This window comes from Misgurnus anguillicaudatus, chromosome 22 (genome assembly GCF_027580225.2).
Source record: "Misgurnus anguillicaudatus chromosome 22, ASM2758022v2, whole genome shotgun sequence".
NCBI classification, from domain to species: domain Eukaryota; kingdom Metazoa; phylum Chordata; class Actinopteri; order Cypriniformes; family Cobitidae; genus Misgurnus; species Misgurnus anguillicaudatus.
In genome coordinates this window covers 12225288-12252541 of record NC_073358.2, presented here as the reverse complement: position 1 = coordinate 12252541, position 27254 = coordinate 12225288, and the positions used below count along the sequence as shown (strand labels likewise).

The window sequence follows — 27254 nt, the reverse complement described above, 5'->3', positions numbered from 1 at the left end:
ATACATTTCTACCTTTATAAGAAGTACATTGCACTGTGCATTTATTAAAACTTGTTACCAGTTATTCTAATATACAACTGTGGAAACCTTGTATTCACATTTTTACATTAAAATGTTTACATACAGAAAATGCATATGTGTGCACAGACTATATATCAATATATCTCAACATAGCTCAAAGGCGACTTATTGAAATGGATGAAAATCTCCTCTGGGGAGTGCTTGAACTCCAATGACTCACTGCAAGTTCCGCAGTGTCATAATGAATAAATAATCCCTTTGTAGTCGTCATTTGTATTCTACCCCGTGAGACTACTGCTGGATAGTAATAAAAACAGCAATTGCCCTGAGCGGCCCTGTCAATAGAGCACAGAGTCGATTCAAAATCTCACTAATAAATTGCATAATTCATCAGTTTCAGATATGACAGTGGAAGGTCTACTGTGAAGATTTGATTTATGGCACACAAAACCCCCTAGTGAAACTCATGGAGAAATGAAAGAAGGCCTGTACAGTTTCATCATGGGCTGGGAAAGTATTTATTTATAGGCATTGTCGTCCTTCGGATACAACCTTAACCAAGGTCCTGACTCTCTGTGGCCATTAAAAATCCCAGGATGGGATCCTTCAGAAAAGGGCAGGGGTGTACCCCGGCATCCTGGCCAAAAATGCCTATAGGCCAACTTCGTATCCGCATATTCTCCTCATAGTCTCCTCTACACCAGTATGCTAGTGTGTGGTGGGCGTTCTGGTGCAGTACGGCTGAACCATCAAATCTGGCATCAAATTTGTTCTTTTTTGTTCTTCCGTGATAATGACATTTTGTGTGCGAGCATGTCGTGTCTCTCCCGATGAATTCGGTGTGCGTTTGTGTGCTCTCTGTTTCTCAATGAATTGGGTGCAACGTGAAGCAAGCTCTGTGTCACATTGTATCTTTCCATGTAACATTAGAGGTCCTCACAGAGGACCTGGGACCCTTACGGTTCCGGTTTATATTTTATTTACTATTGTATTTAATAGAGTTTGATAAAAGGGGTCATCCAATAGCTTCATATATGTGCAAAAAGTGTTTTGTGGTGCTTTGACAAACAGTGTCAGGTGTGTTCATTACAAAGAGAGTTTGTGGTGGTTGGATTAATTAACTATAATGTGAAATGAATATAAATGTTCAATAAATCAAAGTATTGTGTTGTGTTACACATTACTACACTCCCTGACAAAAGTCTTGTCGCTTATCTATTTTGTAGAAATACCTGCTATTAACCTGACTTTTAATTAATCAATTGGTTTTAGAAATAGATCATACAGTATGAAAAGCTAAAACCCTCCCAAATAATGTTTAATGCACTAAAATAAATTAGTTTCACTGAAAAAAGATTTATCATTTAATCAAGACAGAAAGGTCAAATTTTGGCAAGACAAAAGGTTTGTCGCCTATACAGAAATTGAACAAATTTACTGCAAATACGAAAATATGTCAGCAAATTAAGTAGTGGTGCTGTGAGATCCAAATTTAATATCTTGTATGACTTCAATGAGCTTGAAGGACTGCATCCATGCGGTTTGGCAAGGATTCATACAATTTATTGATGAAGTCATCAGAAATAGCAAAGAAAGCACTCTTGCATGCCTGCCCAGAGTTCATCAATATTCTTTGGTTTTATCTTCCATGCTTCCTCTTTCATCCTACCCTACATATGCTCAATGATGTTCACGTCTGGTGACTGGGCTGGCCAATCCTGGAGCATCTTGATCTTCTTCGCCTTGAGGAACTTTGATGTGGAGATGGAAGAATTGCGATGGAGCACCATCCTCCTGCAGAATTTGGCCTCTTTTATGGTTGGGAATATAAGAGATAGCTAAGATTTCTTGGTATTTCAGACTATTGATGTTGCCTTCCACCCTGCAGATCTCTCGCACACCCCCATACGGGATGTAACCAGACCATGTTTTTTCCGCCACCAAACTTCAGTGTTTTCTGGGTGAATCTCAGATCCATGTGGGCTCCAGTAGGTCTCCTGCGATATTTGCGGCGACTGTGGTGTAATTAAACAGATTAATCTGAAAAATCAACCTTCTGCTTTTCCAGCGTCCATCCTTTTTGCAGGCTGTGGGCCTTGGCAAATGCCACACAGTTTTTCAATTGTCTTTTGTTTAGTTCTGGCTTCTGGGCACTGATTCGACCATGGAGGCTATATCAAGACAGAATCCGACAAACTGTTCTGGTTGACACAGGGACTTCAGGTGACCAGGTTTCGTGGAGCTCTGCTGCAGTGGAAAATGGGCTGGCCTTGGATTTTCAGCCAACAAACAGTCCTCTTGAGCAGTTGTCTTGCGGGGTCTGCCTGACCTGGGCTTGTCAAAAACGTCTCCAGTCTCCTAAAAAAAATTATCCTCTGTACTTGATACTGAGACTCTCTGAAGGTGTCTGCCACATCAGCAGTGGATCTGGTCTTTAGCCTCTTGATAATCAAAACTTTAGTCTCAGGGTGAATCTTAGGCATGTTTGCAGAGGTCTAGTTGCAGTTGATGTGAAGGTCTAATGTACTGGGGTTCTTTTTATACACACCTGAGACCTAATTGATCCATTATTAATCGCAGATAAAGCTTATATGACAAGGCGACGACACTTATGTCTTTGCAAAATTTTCTCAATGGGTTTTACCAAGCTGTGAATATTAGAATACTTTATTAAACATTATTACAAAAGATTTTGGGGTTAAAATGAGCAATTTCTTGAAAACAAATCTTGATTAGAAATATATTTTAGCGTCACTTCAGGTCAATTTGTACACGAGCGACAAGACTTTTGTCAGGGAGTGTAGTTCTTTGTAGTAATCTGAACATACAATTATGCTGTAACTATCTTTAAAAGCATCTTTTAAAAGTGATGTAGTTCCAAACTGCGGCACGATATAACACACGTGTGATATTTGCTGCTTCCAAAATCAGACGGTTTCAGCAGTAACAACGTAAAGAAACGGCTTTCGTGGAACAAACGTAACTTCCGGTAAACCCTGCAAAGTATCAATAACAACAGAGTCCTTTTAAAGTAGTTTATGTTTGATTACAAGCAAAATAAACAAAAATTACCATAGTCCATAGTTCAAATCATAGCCAAAGCGTTTTAAAAACTAAACTGAGCTAATGTTACTGTGTAAAATGTGTACTATACAATGTTAACTACAGATTGGCTGTCAAACCTTTCTTCACATAGCGGTGATCTTATCTTTAAAAAACCAAAACATTTGTTATTTTCAAGGTATTTGTTCCATGGTTCAGTTTAGTCACTAGTCAGACCATTACAAACTCTTACGAACAGAGACCAAAAGTTAAGTTCCGTCCAGAAGCGTAACCGCGACAACGCGTGTGCGTCCGATAAAACCATCTATAAAGTAGAAGAAAATCATCCAAGATAATACTTCAGTTGTTTTTATGATGACAATGGTCAAAGAGTCTGTACTTCATCTAATTCGGTACGTACTGTCAAAGTATGCGTTTTCGGATGCAGGGACTGTTTTATCCAACAGTCCACTATATGCTGGTTTTAATTAACTAACATTTTAGGCACAGTATTTGCACTGTTAATGAAAACAGAAGCCAAAGCAGGGCCAACCAATATTTTTGACTGGGTTTGGGCAAAATGAGGTTGACTAAATGACAAAAATTATTATTTATGGTTGAAGAATCCCTAACACATAATTACTATAAAGATAAAATAACTTGACGTGTCTAAAGAAATGAGCTGGCAGGTTGTAGAGGAGAAAACAGAGCCATATTTAGAAGTAACAGTACAATATTCCTAGACAAACATATTTTTGTTACAAAATCCATTATTATTTCATATTCCCCTGAGCTCGATATAGCAATCAGACATCCACAGTGATCACTGCAGAAAGGACAACAGAAATCACAATTTTCTTTCATCACAACCGTCTTTGACAACACATACAGTTTACAATGTTCCTGAATATCCAAACCAAAACCCATATTGCCTCCGCATGAGGTATTCAAAGCGAATAGATAAGCCTCCTCTGTGTGAGAGAAATATCTTTCCAAGGTCACATATGAACTGTCGGCCTACTCCACAGGCACTCGTTTTCACTAAAGAGCGTTAACATTCCCAAGACATCTTGCTTCACTTTGTATTTTGCGGGAGTTGGAACATCTAAAAAGATACAGCGGGAATGGCACAGGGGACAGAGCATTAGCAATTCAATGGGAGTCTCCGCAAAGCGGGAAGGCCCAGCCATCATTGATTTTCAGTGAGGCTGATTTAGAAGTAGGGTCATGTAAACATCCGATAAAGGCAAACACTGCACACGGTGGCTGAGGAAACAAAACGGAGATCGACTGTGGAAGAATAAACATGGGTATGGATGGTAATGGTTGCCTGTTAATGACATGATCTGTTATTCTTACTGGCCAACCATTTTGACCACTGCACAGAATGCATAAATCAACAAGTGATGAACAGAAAAATTAGTTTTAACTGGTCTTTTAAGCTCTTCAACCAGCATCTGAGTCTAAGCTGTTTTGTTTAAAAAGAGGAGAGAGACACATAGGAAGCCCCAGTGATAAGCCGATTGGATACAGGCACTAAGTAAATGACATTCTGTTTGCACTGTATTGACCCAGCCCACTGTGATCATTAATTTCAATCAGGCGCCCAACCTAGAAGCTGGAAAGGCAAGCAAGACAGGAAAGGTTTCCTGGATTAGCTCAGACAAAAAAAATGTAAAAACCTATTTAATTTTTAAATGAAAACTAAACCAAATGACAATGGCCCTGTACGCACTGCAAAGTTTTGAAAGTGACAACAGCATTAACATGCGAAGTGATCCCCTAATGGTGCATTCACATGGGCGTAAGCGTTAACGCTTCCCATTCACTTTTAATGGGTGACGAACTGAATTGTGGACCCGTCTGCGCCGCGTCACTGCCGTTGCTTGCGACAGAAGTTGAACATTTCTCAACTTTCAAGCGGCAACGCATGCGTCAGCCAATCAGATTGCCTTATGCAAATAACCTAGGCAGCGCCAGCCAATTACATTTATGGAAGACCGGAGCAAAGGTTGTGGCCGCGGTGATTGGCTGTTGGTCACTCTTCAGACAAGCCTTCCATCAAGCGTTAACGGTTTCGCCCCGTGTGAATGTACCATAAATGTGTTCATGTGTAACATGACTTACTCCTGAAAATGCAATGATTGACACTGAGGTAACCATAGCAACATTCTCACGTTTAGCATTTGCTTTTTTGTCCAGAGTAATATTACAGCGTTATGTTATGCAATTTTATTAAACCACCTTTTTGGCATTGCGCGTCTGGCTGCTTGATTGACAAATGTTGACCTTATAGGGCAGGGGTGGGCAAACTTTTCTTACTGGAGGGCTATACAAGGTTTTAAAATAAAGGTGAAGAGGTGCCTACTATGAATGACAAGTGTAGCTTTATTTATTCAAACACTCAGTTCCTACGCAAGGAATAATTGACGATGGGCCTTTGTATAAAAAGATAATTCACACCCACGGTGTAACTGCACGATGCCACCTTGGGTGTGCATTATTTTCTAATAATTCAATTTCCATCTAATGGAAGCGCTGCGTTTTTCAAAACCGTCATCGACTGGCGGATTTTTGTCGCGCTGAATGCCGACTCTGCATTTTTTCCGCACTCAGCGCTGAGCGCCGAGAGTTGAGAGAGATTCAACTTTGGGTGAAAAGCTCCGCTCATGTCAGTTTTCACACGGCCGTCCAATCACAGTGGAAGAGGGGCAGGACAAGTATCACAACAACCAACCGGCTCACAACTCAAGTACCACAGCTACCAAAGCACTCAGCTGAAGAAACAGCTGTCATTTGGCGTCCTCCTGGCGTTTTCAATTGCGTTTAAAAGTTTTGATGCGCACAACCAAATATGGTTACTTCAAACATTGCTTTGGTGTCTATTTAATTACACATACCAGCTTCCGTCTGATGTTTTTGCTGTCCATTCTGTTTTAAACAAGCAACATTTCGTGAGTTTTTCATTGAGTTTTTCAGCGCTAGCGATATCAGTCATTCTGGACCAAACTTCTACACTGTTTAATATAATTATAAACTACTTGGATTGCCAGATAAAAGTGCCAAGCGTGCCTCTGTAGAGGTGGGCAATATATAGAATATTTGTCTGAAAGATATATTACAGAATATCTTCATAATGAATATTGTTAAATAGTAAGATTAATGTGCCAAAGACGGCACCAGTAGACAAATTTAATCCATCTTCAAATCTTACAAGTAGCACAAAAGTAACCCTTCCTCATCAAAATGCCGACAGCAGGCGACACAGATGTGGAAAGAGACACATGAGAAGATGAATTAATTACAAAAAAGAACCATCTCAATATGGTGATTTTGCATTGTTTGCAAGAATACACTCACAACAAAGAGTGACAGTTTAGACAATGATTTATTTATGTACGTCCTGATTTTTTGTCCATTATAATAAATAAAAAAGTGGTATGGATTGCAGCTTTAGAAAAGACTGGTAAGTGTGAACAATGCTGCAATTTCAAAAACTCTCACCTAAGAAGACACATTACATAAGACCTCAGTGTTTATCATGCCAAGACAAACTATATATTGTAGAAATTGAGTAAATGCACTATTGATGCTAATCTAGAAACGGACATCTTGCAAAAAGCAAGAACAAAAAAGAAAAGAAAATTGCAAACCGCAAAGGACCTTTTGGCAGATCTGCACAGCGGTACTCGTGGAGGAAAAATGTGTGCAAAATACTGACACTACTCACTTTACTGCAATGTTTTCCATAACCTTAAATATCTAAAAGGCATACATTTTTTCTAAAAAAAATATGTCTTTTGAAATTAGTAATGTGGAGAAAAATATAATTGTGCTAACTACTTAATTTCCTTAATATTTTTAAATTGATAGCTGAAACCAAATAATGAAAAGAAAGCAGAATATATGAGAACTTCATTAATACTGCTATACATTAAGAATGTATTACCTATTGAAACAGCATATTTTGTGAATTCTAGAAAAATAATATACCTGGGGGAGATTTTATGGACCTCATATGAAAAAGCCTCTAAACGCCACCCACCAAACTTAGATAATGATATAAAATGAATGCTTTCGGCACATATTACACGTTCATCAAATAATTTTGCTTAAAATCATCTTAATTCAGGCCTGGTTTGTTGGAAGAATCTGACAAAAAAAAAGTTGGATGCACTTGAAGGGTTTTATATTGTTATATTGTACATCTTCATTGACATTATTTGACAACGAACAATGATCTACAAGTTCTTTCGGCGCTTTATGCCTTTCATCCTTTTATAGTATCAATATAGTGCTTTTCGGGAAGTGACCTCAATTTTGCACTTCTTATTGCAGATCTCATAAAAATACTTCACAATACATTTTAAGGGAAGTAAAGTGATGCACATCCAATCACGGCAGGGATACTGCAGCCCATACACGAATAACCCTTGGTAAAGGTTTCGGTCGAAATGCTTGATATAGTGAAAAAACTGTGTCACAAGTGTCACATAGGGGGCATGCTAACATCAAAGACAGCTTGTTTTTGATTAGTATATTTCAAAGCTCATCACGCTGTTGTTGTCAGCAGTTATGTCATCAACAAAGATGAGTAATCCAGGTTCAGTGGCAGCCACCCAAGCTACCACCTGGTAGTCTCTATGTGACTACTGAATTACAGCCATTTACTACAGTGGTCCGCAGTGTCCCTTAAATAGGTAAGTGTAACATCAACAAACACAACAATTACAGAGTTTTCTGTTGGAATGTAAAGGTAACATCCAGCAAGTCTATTGTTTTAAAATAGTTATTTGTTACAACAGACTTCAAAATCAAGTCTGCTTTTGATACACCAGTGCCCCCTAGTGTTCAAGATAAGAATCTACCAAATGATCTCATACAGATGTCCGAGAGCCCCTGTTATGGAAATAAGATAATGTGGCATACTGACCAGGCTTGCCGTGAGGGATGGTGCAGATTTCCCAAGGGTCTGTGAGCGCATGCGAACCAGGTTGGTGGTCTCTGAACCTGTGGCTGACCATGACTGCTGTGCTGAGACATATGGCAGCAGGTACTTCCCTGGAAAAATTGAGGTTGGTTAGGCCCACTGGTCAGAAATAATAGCAAACATGGCTAAGAAAAGATGTTCACACACTTTATATTTATGTATGTATGTATGCCACTTATCCTACTGACTTTTTTTACTCTGACCGCAAAAATGCAATCTGTCATATATTACCTAAACTTAGGAAATTTAAAACTTCCAAAAAGTTCGGCAGAGAAATGTGACCCTGTCTGCACTCAATCTACAAATGGCTGGGTTATTTTTGACCCATAATGGACAGAACACACTGCTGGGTTAAAATTGACCCAATGCTGGGTTGTTTTAACCCAACATTGGGTCATTCTTAACCCAGCATAGGGTAATTTTTAACCCAGCATGTGTTCCGTCCAATATTTTCCAGTTATGGGTCAAAAGACTCCAGGCAAAGGTCTAATAATCTAATTATGAGATTACACTCTAAAAATGCTGGGTTATTTTCAACTCAGCGTTGGGTAAAAAAGGGACTGGCCCAGCACACTGGGTTGTAACTTAACTGATGCTTTTCATTATTTTGTTTCAACCCAAAATGCTGGGTTATTTTAACCCATTGCTGGGTCAAATATAAAAATGTTTTGGGTTAACTGTAACCCATCTACAGGGCTTATCCCTTTCTGACCCGATGCTGGGTTGAAAAGAACCCATCATTTTTTAGAGTGAAGGAGCAATAGTTTAATTTCACTTATTGATTTCACTTTAATTTTAATCTTTGAAATGACCTTATTAAAGATTGTTTTTTTATGTATGTAGGATGGTTTTATTTAGAAAACAGTAAATCACAAAAAAATGACTTTAGCTGGGTTTTTAAAGGTAGGGTTACAAATAGAAAACCAGGTGACTAATAAATGTCATGTCACTCTTTGCCTGTTGTGGCAGAGGATAAAAACTCAGGTTAACATGGAAGATAATCACACAATTTGAAACAGACCTTATCACAAAAAAAAATTCATATTCATTGCACATTTAATGTCTCCACCTTGACTGCCTCTTTTTTAGACAGTGTAGCTTGATCATATAATATATTACGACCCCAAGATCCCATACGAAATTTAATTTCATTTGGTTGAGAAGCTATGTCAGAATAAATTCAATCAGTTATACCCAAATTATATAGAGCCGAACACATTTTAAATAAATTACATATGGGTGATATCTAATTTAGGAACCAAATAACTGCTTGCAGTATATGCCAACTAATGCATAAAAAATACATGCCAAATAAACAGCATGAAGGTCACGGAGCCTTGGTAAATTACAAATTACAACCAATGCAAGCATGAAAATCCATATCAACTCCATACGCTTATCTTGGAAAAAAATGCAAAAAAAGTTTAATTTCTTTGCACTTACAGTATGACTGTTAAAGGCAGGGAAACCCCTGCACCGATGGCCCACACTCACCAACTAAAATGCGCAACATTATTTAAGACGATCCAAGAAACAGTTTGACATGTACAATTGGCTTTACTTTATATATATTTCGATTTACCTACGTCTTTCACTTTGCTGTTCTGTAAGTGTATTAGGCAAAGCATGATAATGCTGAACAAATTGAGAATAAAAGAAGCAGCAGGGGGGCCATGTGGCCATAACAAAACCTTATGATAGTGTAATATTAATTCAAATTGATTCATGTTTGCCAGGATGATAGAAAAAATGATTACCACACACATAAAACAATGCATTAAATGGAACCTCTCCAGATAATTAAATGGATTTGATCGTTTTTGTTTTTTGTCTCTTCACTTGGTATTATGCGTGGAGTGTTATTTCAGGACTCAAGTGTTTATGTATGATCTGACGTCCTTTACATATGAATCACCAGCTGTTTGCTTTCTCTGGCTAAATACAGTCATATTCTCCTTGGCAACTAGCAGGTCATGACAACACTGCTCTTTTGACCAAAATGTGATGTATTTTTGTAAGTGTTTGGGCTGTAAATCATTATTTTGAAGTGGGGCTACTTTCTAAGTGGATAAACCCTTTGGTTTTGGGTTACTAACATAATTCTTGTGGGTGTGGAGTGTACTCCATGCAAACAGACATCTCATCCTTTTCCTAGTATTCATGTACCTTGTAAAAGTTACCAAAAGTTTTTGGGTAAAGATTTGCAAGCTGCAATAGAGGGCACAAAGTTTTGCCAAATAATAACTTCTGTAAAATGCAAATGAAACACAGAATACACTCGCCTAAAGGATTATTAGGAACACCTGTTCAATTTCTCATCAATGCAATTATCTTATCAACCGAATCGCATGGCAGTTGCTTCAATGCATTTAGGGGTGTGGTCCTAATCAAGACAATCTCCTGAACTCCAAACTGAATGTCAGAATGGGAAAGAAAGTTAATTTAAGCAATTTAGGTCGGTCTGTGTATTTCACAATCTGCTCCGTTACTGGGATTTTCACGCACAACCATTCCTAGGGTTTACAAAGAATGATGTGAAGAGGGAAAAACATCCATTATGTGTCAGTCCTGTGGGCGAAAATGCCTTGTTGATGCTAGAGGTCAGAGGAGAATGGGGCGACTGATTCAAGCTGATAGAAGAGCAACTTAGACATAAATAACCACTCGTTACAATCGAGGTATGCAGCAAAGCATTTGTGAAGCCACAACACGCACAACCTTAGGGCGGATGGGCTACAACAGCAGAAGACCCACCAAGTACCACTCATCTCCACTAGAGGTAGGAAAAAGAGGCTACAATTTGCACGAGTTCACCAAAATGTAAATGGTGTGGGGGATGTTTTCTTGGCAAACTTTAGGCCCCTTAGTGTCAATTGGGCATCATTTAAATGTCACGGCCTACCTGCGCATTGTTTCTGACCATGTCCATCCCTTTATGACCACCGCGTACCCATCTTCTGATGGCTACTTCCAGCAGGATAATGCACCATGTCACAAACCTCAAATCATTTCAAATTGGTTTCTTGCATGACAATGAGTTCATTTTACTAAAATGACCCCCAGTCACCAGATCTCAACCCATAGAGCATCTTTGGGATGTGGTAGAACGGGAGCTTCGTGCCCTGGATGTGCATCCCACAAATCTCCATCAACTGCAAGATGCTATCCTATCAATTTAGGCCAACATTTCTAAAGAATGCTTTCAGCACCTTGTTGAATCAATGCCATGTAGAATTTAGGCAGTTCTAAAGGCGAAAGGGGGTCAAACACAATATTAGTATGGTGTTCCAAATAATCCTTTAGGTGAGTGTATAAAGAAAATTAGAGTTTAGGAGAAATATAAATAATGACAGATTTTTTGGTTTCTTTTAATGGGTATTACATTTTGACAAAACCAGTTCAAAAGCATTTACTTTATTGACCAAATGTAAAAAAGTAATAATAAACGGCATACCTTCCTAAAATTAAATCAGAGCCGTTCTAAAATCTAACAGAACAGAACACGATTCAGCTGGGGTATAATCACATCCTAGGGAACCTATTGCTAACCAGTATTTATGTGTTTGTGGCTCCACATGGCCAGGTCAAAAAAACAGGATACGTAGGAGGAAAATGCCTGCTTCCACAATGTATCATCCACAGAACTCAGGAAATGTCAACTTAACACCCTCAGCATATTTCAGCTATGTATCCTATGTACCTGATGCAACACATACAGATGTCTAACAATAACAAATGTCTAGATTACAAATATTTTTATTGAAGGCTCTGGGAGTTTTGCCGTAAATATGAGTTAAATTGTCTATTTGGTGCAATAACAAGTGTTTTTTATTTTTTTATTTTAACACGTCACATTAAAGGGATAGTTCACCCAAAAATGTCATAGTTTACTCACCCTCATGTTGTTCTATATTTTGATAAATGATGGTACGCACACAATTTCCTTTTCCTATGGAAGTCAATGGGGACCGTTAACTGTGTGGTTACCATCAAAATATCTTCTTTTGTGTTCAGAAAAACATAGAACATGAGGGTGAGTAAATTATGACAAAAAATGTAATATTGTAAAGAGACACAACAAATGAGACGCAAAACAAAAATAATTAAATAAATCAATTTAATCATCTGGAGAGGTTCCACCTTATGCATTGTGTTTTGTGTGTGTAGTAATCATCTTTTTTCTATCATCCCGGCAAACAAATCAGATTGACTTAATATAACACTATGATGAGGTTTTGTTATTGCCACATGACCTCCGCTGCTTCTTTAATTCTGAATTTATACACACTCCCTTAAAGATGCTTTTAGTAGTTTTGATTTTCAGCCATATGCCTTCCATTTGAAAACCCCTTTTCATTTCATCTCACTTAATATTAGCAATCTCATATACAGAAAATAATTCACCGGAAGGGTGCATGCAGGGCAAGCATTTCCTTTTTTGGGGGGGTTGCTTGTTTGGCGATTTAGAGAGAATTCCTCCCAATTTCGGCAACAGTGGCAGGGATGCATAACATATTAAAATATACATGTTATAACTGGCTAATCTACAGAAAATGCTTTGAAACTAGTTGTTATAAAGGAAAAACATGTACACTTTACCCGTTTTGTACTGTAAAGGACAGCATGTTACCTGTTAAAGCACCGCCAAGGCTCCCTCGTCTCAGCTGTCTGCCATCTTCGCTTTGCTGTCGTTGAAACTTCAGTGCTAAATTTATGCCCTGAGAGACCTCTGGGTTACTGAACTTGCGTAACGGCATGGAGGGGGGGTAGAGGATGTTATCCGGCTGGAGGAGAGGAAGAGATGAGATCAACACAGCATTTAATCTGGGAACTATTATAGAGAAGATCACTGATTACATTAAAATAGTACAGCAATAAACAACAAATGAAACACATGGAAGCATATCCACTAATGACAAAGAATTCTGATATATCTATTATAAATATCTACTTTTGTCATTCAAAGGATTATGTTTTTAATCAGCATAATTCAGTTTTTAATAATCTGTTATGTCTAATACTCTGAAATCACTCTCATTATTTTAACAATTGACATTTTAATATTAAATTGTCTGTACGTTACATAACACATAATTTCCATCCACATTTAATTCATTTAAAGCTCCATCATTTAAACTGTATCCCTTTCACCCCTCCAGCTCTCAGCGAACAAAACAAGTCCTTAACTCAAACAGATAAATTCTCTCTAGACACGCAAACACATTTGTGCTTTTTACCTCTTCGTGATAAATAAATGAGTAGAAAAAGACTTTATAGAGCCTTACACAACAAATCACTTTTTTTTAAACCAGCTTTTTCATTACAAGCACTCCACAACAACACTCCAAAAAGTAATTTCTGTAAATGTCTGTAAATGACATTTTTATAAGGAAACATTCAATATACAATAAAGGAAACATTCAATATACAATAAAACAATGAAGTTTATTAAAACTTGGAATTAACTGAGAAAAGTAAGCAACAGTGTTATTGCAGAGATAAAAAACTGTTTCCACTCACAAAATATTTGATATCAAAAGAAAGATTAAGAACACTAATAGAGCTGCACGATTATTATAAATATCATAATTGTTGATTATTCGCCTGATTGTAATTGCGATAATTATTGATAATTAAAGTTTCAAAATGTTTTATAACTTTTTGTGAAGCGGCACTTTAGTTGAAGGGGTGTTCATAAGACTGAAATGACACCATGTTCATGACACGTGTCATGTCATGATTATGAAGGAGATTTTATGACAACTGTCATTAACAGGGTATATGCAGGAATCATAGAGATGAATTTACTACCTTTTTTACCACCTCCAAAATATTTTTTACTACCAACACAACATCATTTTTGGGGGGTATAGGAGGGGTATGCAAAGCACCACTTACTACTTATTATAAGGTGTAAGTGTCACACCCATCATACATATTAGGTACACTAATGTTTAATTGTGATCATTAAGTATTATGGTTGTCAATTATGGGTTTTTTTTAGTGTCAAATTGAGTTTCAGTTGTCCTTATCTTAACCCTAGCCCTTGAATTAACCATAGCCCTTAGCCCATGGGTGCAAACTCATCAGGGGTGAAAAAGGTGACAAAGACACATACATACATACACACACACGCACGCACGCACACACAAATATATCACAGTTTATATATCAATTATAATTTGTATTTATCAATTGTAATTATTTATTTATTCATTGTATGAATATGAACCCTGAACGAGCAACTCGAATCAAACTTGTGTACTCATCTCAATGCTGTTTGATTAACACGAGTGACAGACAGGAGCAAAATTAGGTAACTTCCCCTTTAAGACCAAAGTCCGGATCTAATATAATAATATAATATAATGGGATTTAAAAAAAATAGATTTAAAAATATTTTTTAATATGTTCACTATCTAACGCATTTATGCTGTTAAATACCGCTAGCTACCTCGACCCGCATTTCCATCGGCTAATTCATTTGAAACAAGACCAGCAGCAGGAGGTCCATGACAAAGAGAAAGCGGAGCTGATAGCGATTGCGGAGAAGGGTTATGAGGAAGACGAGAACGGAGCAGCCAAGGTGAAGAGGACAGTGTCAGGAGAAAACCGCTCTCAGTCCTATGGAAGACCGTTTTGGGAATGTCTTTAATGCTAATTTGTTTGGATAAGTTAGTTTTTTCGACCAGTGACAAAATACTTGTTCAAGATCACACTTCCTCTAAGGTGTGTTTAAATGAAAAAAGAATAGTGAAATTGGAGGCCAGGGGATGTGTGTGCTGTAGGCTTGGGCGGTAATACGGTAATATGGTATACCGCGGGATCTAAAAATAGCAAAGGTATCAGTTTCTATACCGCCATACCGGCATTTAAAAAAACAATGAACTTATATAGCAGACAAGGATTAAATATTAAATTAGGGAGGGCGAAATCTAAAAATTTTCTTTACCTACCATCGAGCCATTAACCAAAGAGTTTAAAATATGTTACGCTGTTTGAAATAACAGCTATTTCGAGCTGCGCATGCAATTTCGCAACTCTGTCGCATCTCTCTGCTGCTCTGCCTCCGGCTCATCCGAAACATCTTCCCGCAAACGCGTCGCCGAGGAGCTTGTATGCTGCTTATGCAATCGGAGGACAAATGACTCCTTAGTTTCAAAATGGTTTGAGTAAGGTGATCGCGTGGAAAATAAAGGCGTTTGTCTCATTAGAAGCTCATTTGAAACATTGCCGCGGCTTATTTAAGAAAATGACAGCTCCGAAGAGAAGCCGCTTAAGTTTGAGGTAGTGCTAAAAATAATAAAGAAAGACGATGATCATCATCACCTTATCAGTTAGCACTGAAATGTAGATGTAATCTATTTCCAAATCTAAGCCCATCTTATGCGGAATGTTGCCTAATAGACTGCAACACGATGGATAAAACAGGCACCTTCAGAATGCATAAAAGACGCACCGCCAAGGCAGGTCAACTCACTCTGTGCCTTCTAATAACGACTAGAACAACTCTTTTGTATAATTATAATTACTTTTTTATTTTTCAAAAAGACAAGTGTCAACTTCTATTAAGTGAAACATGGACGATGCAATGCTCTGCTTATGCGAGCCGCAAGAAAGCCCTTGTCTGCTTTAGAAAGAATGCATCAAAGATATTTAATGCTAATGTATGAGTTTCATTCATTTATGATGAGGTCCGTGCGTTCTAGTTAACAATGCAATGCAAGCGAACGCGCCGTGCCGGCGCCTCCATGTCACGGTTATTATATTCTCTACTATATTTGCTTTTTATTTATTAAATACATGCAATTGGTTGATGAAACATTTATTAAAATTAAGACACAATTTATACAAAACGAAATTCACTTTAAAGAAAGGCTTTCTACAAAACAAAACCTAATTAAGTGGTAAAAATGTCTAATGATTTACAAAAACAAAACTTAATCTGCACTTTACTGTTAAAAGACGTAAATGTTAATAATTTGGAATACAACCAGGAAAGACTTTCGTTTTAATTATTTTATTGCTGGATTTTACAAAAAAAATATTTTTATTTTATATGCTGGAATATGCAGAAATATAAGTTAACAGAAGGAGGACTTTCGTTATTTCATTAAAATATGGTGGAATATGCAGAAAATCGGTTTAAATGTTGAGCAATTTTCTTCAAGTCTTGCTTTGATAAAATTTTAGCTTGATGCAATGTGAGGGCACAAAACCAAACGCCGTGACCTCGCGCCAGAACCCAAATGCCCTGACCTTGCGCCAAATGTTTTTATTGGTTTATAAGTACAAACAGGCGAGTTATGAAAAATTGAGTGTGAGGGATTTGTTCACTTCGCACAAAAAGATCCTGGAAATTGGAATGAGATGGCTAACTGTAGTAGCGTTTAGTCCACTGTCTATAATAGCCTAATTAAGAGATCACTTTTTAACCAGCAACTGGTTAATTCTGTTTGACCTTTGTATTTAACTTTTTTATAAACTGCTGGTTGTTGCTAATAAAAGTTGTTAATATTGTTGTGCATGTTATTTTGCTATTTTTTCAGTATTAGTGTTTGGTATTCAGTTTCTGAAGGGTTTAGGCACAAGCCAACATTATGGTGACGCTGTCTGAGCCTTACGTCATAATTTTATAATTATTCACGGTAATACCGTATACCGGGGTAAAATAGGGAGGCGGTTTGATGGTATCAAAATTTGGATACCGCCCAAGCCTAGTGTGCTGTGTGTAAGTATTGTATAACTAATGATGCGATCTACGCAGCCCTCATACGTGAACAAAGAGAACTGCGTTGATAATGAAATTTTTCATTAAAGTTGACAACTTTGTTAATTTTGTGTCTAGCTTAGTCATTAATTAGCAAAAAAGATATCACCTGTTATTAAATAATTACATGTTTATTAGTAATACTGCAATGTCTTCTATTGGACATAATTTAAAACAAGTCAACTATACGAGCTCAAAGTGGCATTGGCAATGCATAAGCCCGTTTTTACAACGTGTGTAGATAGGTATAGTAAATATTAATAAGTCAAATTTGAGCATTAAATAATCGATTATAAATCGAATATTTAAAAAAAATAATGAATGAAATTCGAATGGGATAATAGAGGAAGATTGACAGCCCTAGACTGGAGTGATGAAATCATCTGAAAATCTTTTAATAATTAGAATAGAAAATAATTAGAGAAGATATCTGGTGTTCTCTCGAAGTCTTTTTCCTCTATGTGTCTTTTATAGCGTTTTTATCACGTTACATTTATAATTTATTTAGAAAGATTAAAGATTTGAATGAGTTCATAATATCAATAATATTACCATTGATTGAAGTTTTCATATTTTTTCATTTTCTATTACAACAACAACAACCTTTATTTATAAAGCACATTTATCACAATAAAAATTGATCCAAAGTGCTGTACATAATGGAAACAACTACAAATGTCCAAAAGCTAAGGAATATCTATTACTTCTTTTTACCTTATATCTTAGCCTTTGTCTTCTTCCTGTTTGTTCTAAATTATGGTGTTTACTAATAAATATATAAACTTATTACACGGCTCTCTGGAATGCTTGATTCTGATTGGTCAGTTGAGACATTTGCAGGTTCGTTCTTTCAAAATAATAACCGCTCCAAAGTAATAACGCATAGCCGGTGCTACTTGTATGTTTTAAATCCCTCCGCGCCAACAAAGATTACTGTTTGGCGCCATCTTGTGACAAACACTGGACAAACACAATTAAGAATGAAAAATTTTGACATTCATTTTAACATGTACGGAAAAAACAAAACATTTAACAGCGGATAGAAGAAAGAACAACGACAAGACACAGAGAGCTTACTGAGACTGAACTTGACAAAATAGAGCATGACAGCAAAAATACAGAATGGGCATTAAAACTTCTCAAAGACTGGCTAAAAGAGAAAAAATGGAGACAGACAAGTATGAAGCAGATGATCTTAATAAGGTATTATGATCATTTTTTTGCATCTGTGCAAAGTTTCGCGGAAGGATAAAAATGTTAATTTAAAACAAATATGCCAATAAAATGTTTCAAATTCATATTCATGACCAGTTTTTTTTCTTATGTGGCAAGTAGCCGTGTAATAAGCGGGATGGTGTGGAGGCGGCCGGTGGTTGTCGGGTGAGTGGGCCCCTTCAGTGTGATACTGGACCCTCCGCTTCGCGTCGGGTCCTGATCACACTGTCGGGGCTTATTTCCCGATAACTACCGGCTGCCTCTACATTATCCCTTACATATAGCACATAGACACACAATGTAAAGTGTTAATAATATATAAACAGGCCTATACAAATTAATTTGTATGTAAACATAATAGTTTTAGAACAAACACGTAGGCTATAAATATAAGAAAGAAATTTAAATCAGGAAAATGATGAAATATTTAAGAAATTATATTATACAGAATACATGATAGTATTGCTCTTATAAGTACTTCAGCGATTCATACTGTAAAAATAAATGATTAACCAATAAAGAACAATACATATACATTACATACATGCACACATACAAGTAGCCAAGCCATTTAACTTTTAATTTACTTAAAAAATAAACGTAACTTGGTGAAAATGTTATAAGAAACATTACACTTAAGAGAAATATAGGGGAAACAGACTTCTACAGAACACCGGATCCATAAAAATCACAGTTTAATGCTAAAACACTTTACACCGCTATTGCGGAGCTGTCACTTTCTGCCACCAGTTGGGCTCCGCCCACAAAAAAAGTAATCTCTGTTTGCAAACACACAAAAGGTCTATTAGAGACATTTTTACGGAGTGCGAGAATTTTTACAACCCGTTGCTAATGTGTGTGCACATCCCCATCAAACAGCGTATATCAAACACCACATATATATCGCGGACAATTGCATTCTCGATTCATAAGTTTAGTATTTGCATGCGTTTTAAAGTTTTGAGCGTTTAAACTTTCATTTTCCTCACAGCTGCTCTTGTCTGCGTTCAGCTGCCGCGCACACACAGCAGCCTGTTATCAGTCCACGTGAACAGAGCGAACTCTCTCTCACACGTCTTAAAGCTGCAGTAACCCAATTCATCTCTCAATAAATCACTCTCTGCTCTTGACTAAATAACTGTTATAATTCAGACAAATCCGTGTATATTTAATTTATACAGTAAAGACTGTGAAGCGTTTTATTTTCATTACTTTTAGGAGACAAACCTTTTTAAATAAATATTAAATATCTCTTTGCAGAAAAAATATTTGTTGTACTTATATATTTGAGTCTCTATTAAACCAGTAATATACCTAATTTCTGCAAGTAATATAACAAAGGCAACATCTAGAAAAAATGTTAACAGTTACAGTCATCAAAGAGCTTTCATATAAGCTTAAAAAAAGGTATCGAAATCGGTATCGGACGATCACGAAGATCACAAATCTGTAATCGGTATCGGCTGCAAAAATCCTGATCGAAGCATCCCTAGCCAAAACGCACAGAAATTAGCATGGGCAGCTGTAATTGAGGCTTTTGCCAATTATGTAATAGTTTCACGAGTAATTTTATTCCCGATTTAGTTTTTCAATGAATTGTGCAGCCCTAAACACTAATGTGTTTTACTTGCCCATACTAAAAATTTGAAAATGAATGGACAACAAAATCTCATATATGGGTCTGCGAGTGGCACAGTGACCTATGATTTTACAATAATATCCAGGATCTGAGGTAACAAACAATGTGGATTAAATTACACGTCACATAATACTTAAGGTTAGGAGTAAAAATGACGCAAGTAGTAACTGAGACAAATTCACGTTGACAATTATTAAAAGGAATTCACGTCATTCCCTTAACCTGAAATTCTCAATTTACTTAATCTATGGTGGGAATAATCCTTTAAAGTGTGAATTATGATGCTTTATGGGTAGTCACAAAAGGTCAAACTATGAACCCTCTTCAAAATAAATAAATAAAGAAAGAAAAAGTAGAACAAGAACCATTTGCAATATGTACAGTACATTTCAGTGAGCCCGTTGATCAACCAGTAGAGCTTTGTTGCTAATATTATTGGATTTTAAAATTTTATCCTTGGTGTATTGTTACCGTTGCATTGTTACTATCCCAAACACTACACCTCAATATATCATAAATGTCTTCATCTCATTGTCGACACAGGTGAAAGGGCCTAAGTACAACATCTCACTATGGAACAATGGTGAAGCAAAGGAAGAGGTTCTTCCCGCTGTACAGTATGTAAACACATGGAGGCCCACTGGGTGTTTTCAAAGGGAACACCCTCTCATTTGAGGGAAATGATTCATGACACTATGTTCTCTTGTTTGGAGAAGCCAAAATAAGGTAAAATGGCCTTCCCAGATCTTTGGGAGAACATTGCTACAAGACCTAATGGAACACATCTGTAATTTTGCAGATAATGATAACAGATTATATTTTTTATCCTTCAAAAATTTGTGAAAGACTTATATTGTTTTAGCTCCCTCTTACAACATGTTAATAGGATTAATGTTGATAGGTTAATGTTGATGTTATTAAGGGAAACTAAAGATCAAAAGATGAAAACAAAAAGGGAAACGTCTTAATTAAAAACTGAAGCATTCAGGTAAAAACATTACAAAACACTGCTTTAACAGAGAATCAACAAATATGACATCGTAATACCAGTCAGCAAATGCAAACTTCTGTCAAACACGGCACAAGAAGTAAAGTATTCATTATGCGGAGTGTCAATTTACGTAGTTGACCGAGACAAGTGAGATCTCCTTAACTCCGTGGTAAGTCTTTTTTTCTCAGGACTAAAACCTCACACAACAACAACAGCTTCTTCCCAACTGCAACTGGCCTCATCAACAACAAACCATGACAGATCAACTGTAAAAAAAGTTTAATCAAATTGGTTATGCAAGTCAACTAAACCTACTATTTTAAAGAGCAACTATCGTCCGATTCACGATTTTACATTACCTTTGGTGTGTAAGTGTGTATTAGTACATGTTAACAATATACAAAAGGTACAAACTATGACTCGAGTTATTGTTTCCAATGTAAATCTCTTTTCTCGGACTACAACAAACACGTAGATTGTAGTCAACAGTTTACTTCCTAGGCCTGTTGACGTGGATAAGACATTATTATAATTTCTCCCGCTTCTGACTCGGCCTGTAAGTTGAGACTCAGCCTTAACTCCTGTCAACATTGCATTGTGAGCGAATCTTTCAAATATGGTAATGAGCGTCACATTTCCAGCTGAGATCAGATATATTCAGGCTAGAGTTGTGATGATGGACGCGGCACAAACTAACTCTCTTCTATAGACTATAGTTAACATAAAATCTGTGCAGAAGTTGGTCTATAAATTAAATTAATGCATATATGCTATTTTAAATACTATAGTCTATACGGACTACCGGCACATCCGGGAACTTGACTGTAAATTTCGTCACCGCCCCTTTTTGGGGGATAAAAACCAGACCTTCCATTAACCTCCACTCAAAATAGCGGAACAAAGCAACCCTTCGCACACAGCCGGCAGGCGCAAACAACTCATGAAATCACTCAGACCAAACATGCTGAGCAATTATCTGTCCACCCTGCCCGCCACAGAGCGCGAAAGACACACCAAAAACATTTCATCTGGTCAATACAAAAACATGTCCCCTTCATTCTCCCAGCGTCAAATTTGTGCAACAAGGCTATCCAGTGATTGCTGTAAATATCGCTAAGCTAGTTATTTGTATGGCTGGACGGAAAAGTGCACTCAGTACTCTAAATATAAAGACATAATATATAAATACAAAGTAACTTTCAAATACGAAGTAAAATCATTAACTGTCTTCCCTGTTGACTCGATGAGGTACGAGTAAATGTCCGGGTAAGACACCTCTTGCCAATAGGGAGCGTTGTTACACAAATTTGGCGCTGGGAGAATGAAAGGGACATGTTTTTATATTGACCAAATTAAATGTGTTAATGTATCTTTCCCGCTCTATGGCAGGCAGGGTGGACATATAATTACTCAACACGTTTAATCTGAGTGATTTCATAAGTTATTTACGCCTGCCGGTTGTGTACGAACACTGCTTTGTTCCGCTATTTTGAATGGAAGTCAATGGAAGGTCTAGTCTGTTTTCCCCCAAAAGTGGGCGTGAACCTGTTCAGAGACATTCTATGACGTTGCGCCGGTTGTGCGTATGCCAGAGACGTGACGTGTGTTAGTCTGTGAAAATATCTTGTCAGGCATTTGATCTTGACATTGCTAGAATCTTGCTTTTTGACATGTTGTACATTTTAACTTAAAATATTTAATTTTGTACAAGAAAACAGCCCATATTAATAATTTATTATTAGCCTATTGTAGTGTCTCGGGAGATCATGCTCATTGTTACATAGCTATGTGGCTATACTGCACTGAAGCGGCAGTTTAAAATATAAACCCAGAATTCAGCGAACGCCAAGAACAAGAAAACGGGAACAACACTCGACCGAAATGCAGGATTCACATACACAAAGCATGTTAAAATTTCGATGTGTCTGGCCAGAAATATCAACTTGTTCACTTTGTCTAGTTTTAATAAGCTGCGGATTGGAGGGCTGGCTGCTCCCCGCGGTGCTGAAGACCTGCTCTGATGGAGTACTGGTGGCACATATGCACAGATATTTATGTGTAACATATTGGAAAGTGCGGAGGAGTCATTTGGTTAGTAAAATAAATAGATGAAAAAAATATTTATGTAAATAGATATTTTAAAAAGGTGCACAACTCTTCTTAAGTGAATAAAGCTACTTTTCCCCTTATGTGCATCCAATTGAAAAGAGTCATTAGTTGGGTTAGTAAAAGAACAAAATTATAGTTTTTAAAGGAATAGTCTACCCTTTTGCCATATTAAACTATGTTATTACCTCAACTTAGACGAATTAATACATATCTATATTTTTTCAATGCGTGCACTGTACAGCGCGTTGTGAATGTGTTAGCATTTAGCCTAGACCCATTCATTTCTATGGTACCAAACAGGGAAGCCACCAAACACTTCCGTGTTTTCCCTATTTAAAGACTGTTACATGAGGAGTTATACCAGTAAGTATGGTGCCACAAAATATAACCTTTTTTGGTACCAAACACTCTTAAAATGAATGTGTTAAATTAACACATCTTGTGTCTAGTCAAGGACAACACATCTAGTGTGTTGTCCTTAACTTAACACATCTCTGTGTTATTTTTGGAACAACACACCTTGTGTTGTTCTAACACATCTTGTGTTGTCCGTTTCATTTATTTAAGCTCACATTCTACATGAAATGACACACAATGTGTTAAAATAACACATAATGTGTTAAATAGTTTAACACAAAACAATGTGTTAAAATTAACACATCCTTTCTTAGAGTGATAGGAATGAATGGGGCTAGGCTAAATGCTAACACATTCACAACGCGCTGTACAGTGCACGCATACGGACTACCGGCACATCCGGGAACTTGACTGTAAATTTCGTCACCGCCCCTTTTTGGGGGATAAAAAAAGCAGACATTCCATTGGCTTCCATTCAAGATAGCGGAACAAAGCAACGTTTTTACACAGCCGGCAGGCGTAAATAACTTATGAAATCACTCAGATTAAACATGTCGACTATTTATCTGTCCACCCTGCCTGCCATAGAGCCCGAAAGATACATTAGCACATTTACTTTGGTCAATATAAAAACATTTCGCTTTCATTCTCACAGCGTCAAATTTGTGTAACAACGCTATCCAGTGATTGCTAGAAATATCGCTAAGCCAGTCAGTTGTATGGCTGGACAGAAAAGTGCACTCATTACTCTAAATATAAAGACATAATAAATAAATACTAAGTAACTTTCAAATACGAAGTAAAATCATTCACTTGCTTCCCTGTTGACTCGATGAGGTACGAGTAATGTCCGGGTAAGACACCTCTGGCCAATAGGAAGCGTTGTTACACAAATTTGATGCTGGGAGAATGAAAGAGACATGTTTTTATATTGACCAAATTAAATATGTTAATGTATCTTTCGCGCTCTATGGCAGGCAGGGTGGACAGATAATTACTCAACATGTTTAATCTGAGTGATTTCATAAGTTATTTACGCCTGCCGGCTGTGTACGAAGGTTGCTTTGTTCCGCTATTTTGAATGGAAGCCAATGGAATGTCTAGTCTGATTTCCCCCAAAAGTGGGCGTGAACCTGTTCAGAGACATTCTATGACGTTGCGCCGGTTGTGCGTATTGAAAAAAGATAGGTATGTATTAATTCGTCTAGGTTGAGGTAATAACATAGTTTAATATGGCAAAAGGGTAGACTATTCCTTTAAGTACAAAAAGGTATTTATGTAAAGATATATATTAAAATAAAAAGTGCACAACTCTTCTTAAGTGGAAGTAATGAAGTAAAATAACGAATAATAATTATATAATAACGAAAAATTTAAATACCCCCTCGCCTAACGATATCATCGTCCATCGCGATGGTTTAACGTAACCATCGTCAACTGCCAATTTAGGGGACGTTGCCCTAATTCAGGCCGATTACAATTTACAGATTAGCTGGCCAATCAGGGCTTTCAGATCGATGTGCTTTGTACAAAATCAGAGCGTTTGAGGAAAGCAGTATATCTGGAACTACAAAAATGTACGGTATGTTAAAAATAATGCGTTTTCCTAACCATAAACCCCGTAAACAGATGGTATTATACCAAATACACAAAATAATGTTGTTTTTTAGCACTGAAATAGGGGCACTTTACGTTTTTAACTAGTATATAGTTAACATAACTTATAAATTATACGTTTTTTTTTTTTGACATTATACTTTCCACTAATTTCATTGTCTAGTTATTTTGATTTAAGGATAATTGCAAAACTTTTGTCAAAAAATTTGAATGGGCCTTTTTAAGAAGTTATATAATCAATCATGATATGACATCATCCAGTGAACCCCAGGTGGTCTTAATTGCTGAATGAAAAGTTTAGATTTCTCTCAAATACTTAATGTAATAGCCAGGCTGGTACACTTTCAGATTAGATTAGATTGAAGGTTTAGATTTTTGCCAAAGCTCTTGCTATTTTTGAGTGCAATATGTATATGTCTGTAACTGGTCGACGAGTGGTAATATAGAAGGGCCATTTAAACCATACACTATTGCTTTATAGTGCATCTCACCCAATGCTTGGGTGAATAAATATCATACATGGTTATAATAAATTTTCCATGTCAACACACTTCATATTCAAGTGAACAAACAAGTGAAACCCGTTTAACACTTAAGTTCAAAACATATAAAAGAGTTTGTGCTTTGCACTTTACATTAATCCTGGTTAATGACTAACATGTTGAACAATAAAGATGGTGATATCATTACAGAGTGCTCTTACAACTCAACAAACTGACCAAAACATATTTGCTAAAGGCCTCAGGAAGACAAGTCAAGGTGAACTGCTTCAGGAGAAAATATGAGCCTCTCACAGCCGACAAAAACATCAATCTTGCAGCAAATACAAAAATCATGCAGAGACTAAATGCTCCACAGGTTTCTGTCTGTATCATGTTTAAGGGTCACACAATCAAAAACGAGTAGAAAACTGAAAGATGTCTTCTAACTACTGTGCTTTGATGTACAGTTATGTCAAAAACTAAAAAAAATGAAACATTTCCTAAATCATTTACAAAGAGGGTTAATATTCTGTTAATAGAATAAAAGTAAATTCATTTTCATTATGGATAAAAGTATCCAAGTTAATTATCCAAAGATCAGTTTGTTTGCCCATACCATAGGCGCACTTTAATGCTTAAATCACAACTTAACCACTACCATTTATTTTATGAGATGAGATAAAACCATTTGTGCAAAGCAAAATTTAGATGAGTTCAAAACTTAAATGAGTTTGTTTTCCCTAAGGCTATCGGCAACAGAAGAACAGCCGGCTAACTGAAGCAGCCACAGTAAACCCCAAATTGTCCGTAGCTACACAATTAAATAATCATGGCCAAACATTACTTCTAATGTTAGAACCTACAGTAGTTCATTTAACATCAACCACCAAAATCCTTGTTACACTAAAATGTATAATTTTCACTTCATAAAACTTACAATTTAGTAGAAAATTGAGTACAAAATGTCATGAAGCATACCCATAAGCTCCTGTCCCTTAATCATTTAATTGTTAATGTTAAAATTGTATTACTTTATTATGTTCTATGGAGTGTATTTATAATAGTTCTCAAGATTTTTGCCAAAAAGCATACAAATTTAAGTCATTTATGATCTTTATTACTCTGATTGAAACAGTCTGATTTGTGTTTCCCCTTTAGGAGCGTTAAGCTTTTTGAATGTTTCCCCTTTAAAAGCGTTTGGCCTGCTTAAGTGTTCCGCCCACTTCTATGATTGACACACTACATGCTGCATCTACTACGCAGTTTCATTACAAATACAGCTTCTTATGCTTAAATGGTCTTTTTAGGCACACTGTGTGTTTATTCATGTCACAGACAGCCAAACAAGCCCCCAAGCAGAGGCGTTGTTAGGTCATTTTTTGGGGGGGGGGGGGGCTTTAGACTCTTCTCAGCCCCCCCTAAAAATGTTGAATGTTAGCCCCATAAACTGTACAGGAATACGTGATCGCTTCAGTCCCCTTTAAATTTCATATGAAACGGCAGCAGGGGAGACTTCAGCTCTTTTCTCTCTGTGACTTTCAGCACGTTCAACCCATCTATGCAATACAGTGGAATACTCCAATAAGGTGGCAGAGCTAGAGGGGTGTGTAAATTTAATACAGCACATTCACTCCTTAAAAAAAATTATTTCATGTTAATTGACATGTTTATTTTGTGCTGCAGCACAGCACATTGAAAAAAACAAATATTAAGAAAATATTATACGTTGCAAACTTTACATAATGATTTCATTGTTGGCTGAAAGAAGGTTCCTACTGTAGTATTTGTCTTTCTGTGGACTGAATAAAGTCTATGCTTATAGACTGGGCTTTCTTTTTCTCTTTGTACTGTTTTACAACAGTACTCGACACCATGTTTTTATTCTTGAAATGATCTTTTTACTGTGATGATGAGATTAACTGTGTTGAACTGGACTGCAGCCTTGAACTTGAAAGCGCATCATGTGCTTGGCACGGCGCTTCCTACCCAACAATAGCGTGTGTGCACAGAGCTAAATGAGT

The 27254-nt window shown here is 36.9% G+C and overlaps 1 protein-coding gene across 6 annotated transcripts in view; it reads right to left on the bottom strand.

Annotated features, from left to right (window-relative positions):
- mast4 (microtubule associated serine/threonine kinase family member 4) overlaps positions 1-27254 on the bottom strand; it is a 172582-nt gene that overhangs the window by 113457 nt on the left and 31871 nt on the right. For all 6 annotated transcript variants that reach the window (XM_055200971.2, XM_055200972.2, XM_055200974.2 and 3 more), the window contains exons 2-3: positions 12684-12837; positions 7997-8124 (exon numbers count right to left, since the gene is read on the bottom strand). In XM_055200971.2, the coding sequence (XP_055056946.2) occupies positions 7997-8124; positions 12684-12837 (282 nt within the window). The remainder of the gene's footprint in view (positions 1-7996; positions 8125-12683; positions 12838-27254) is intronic.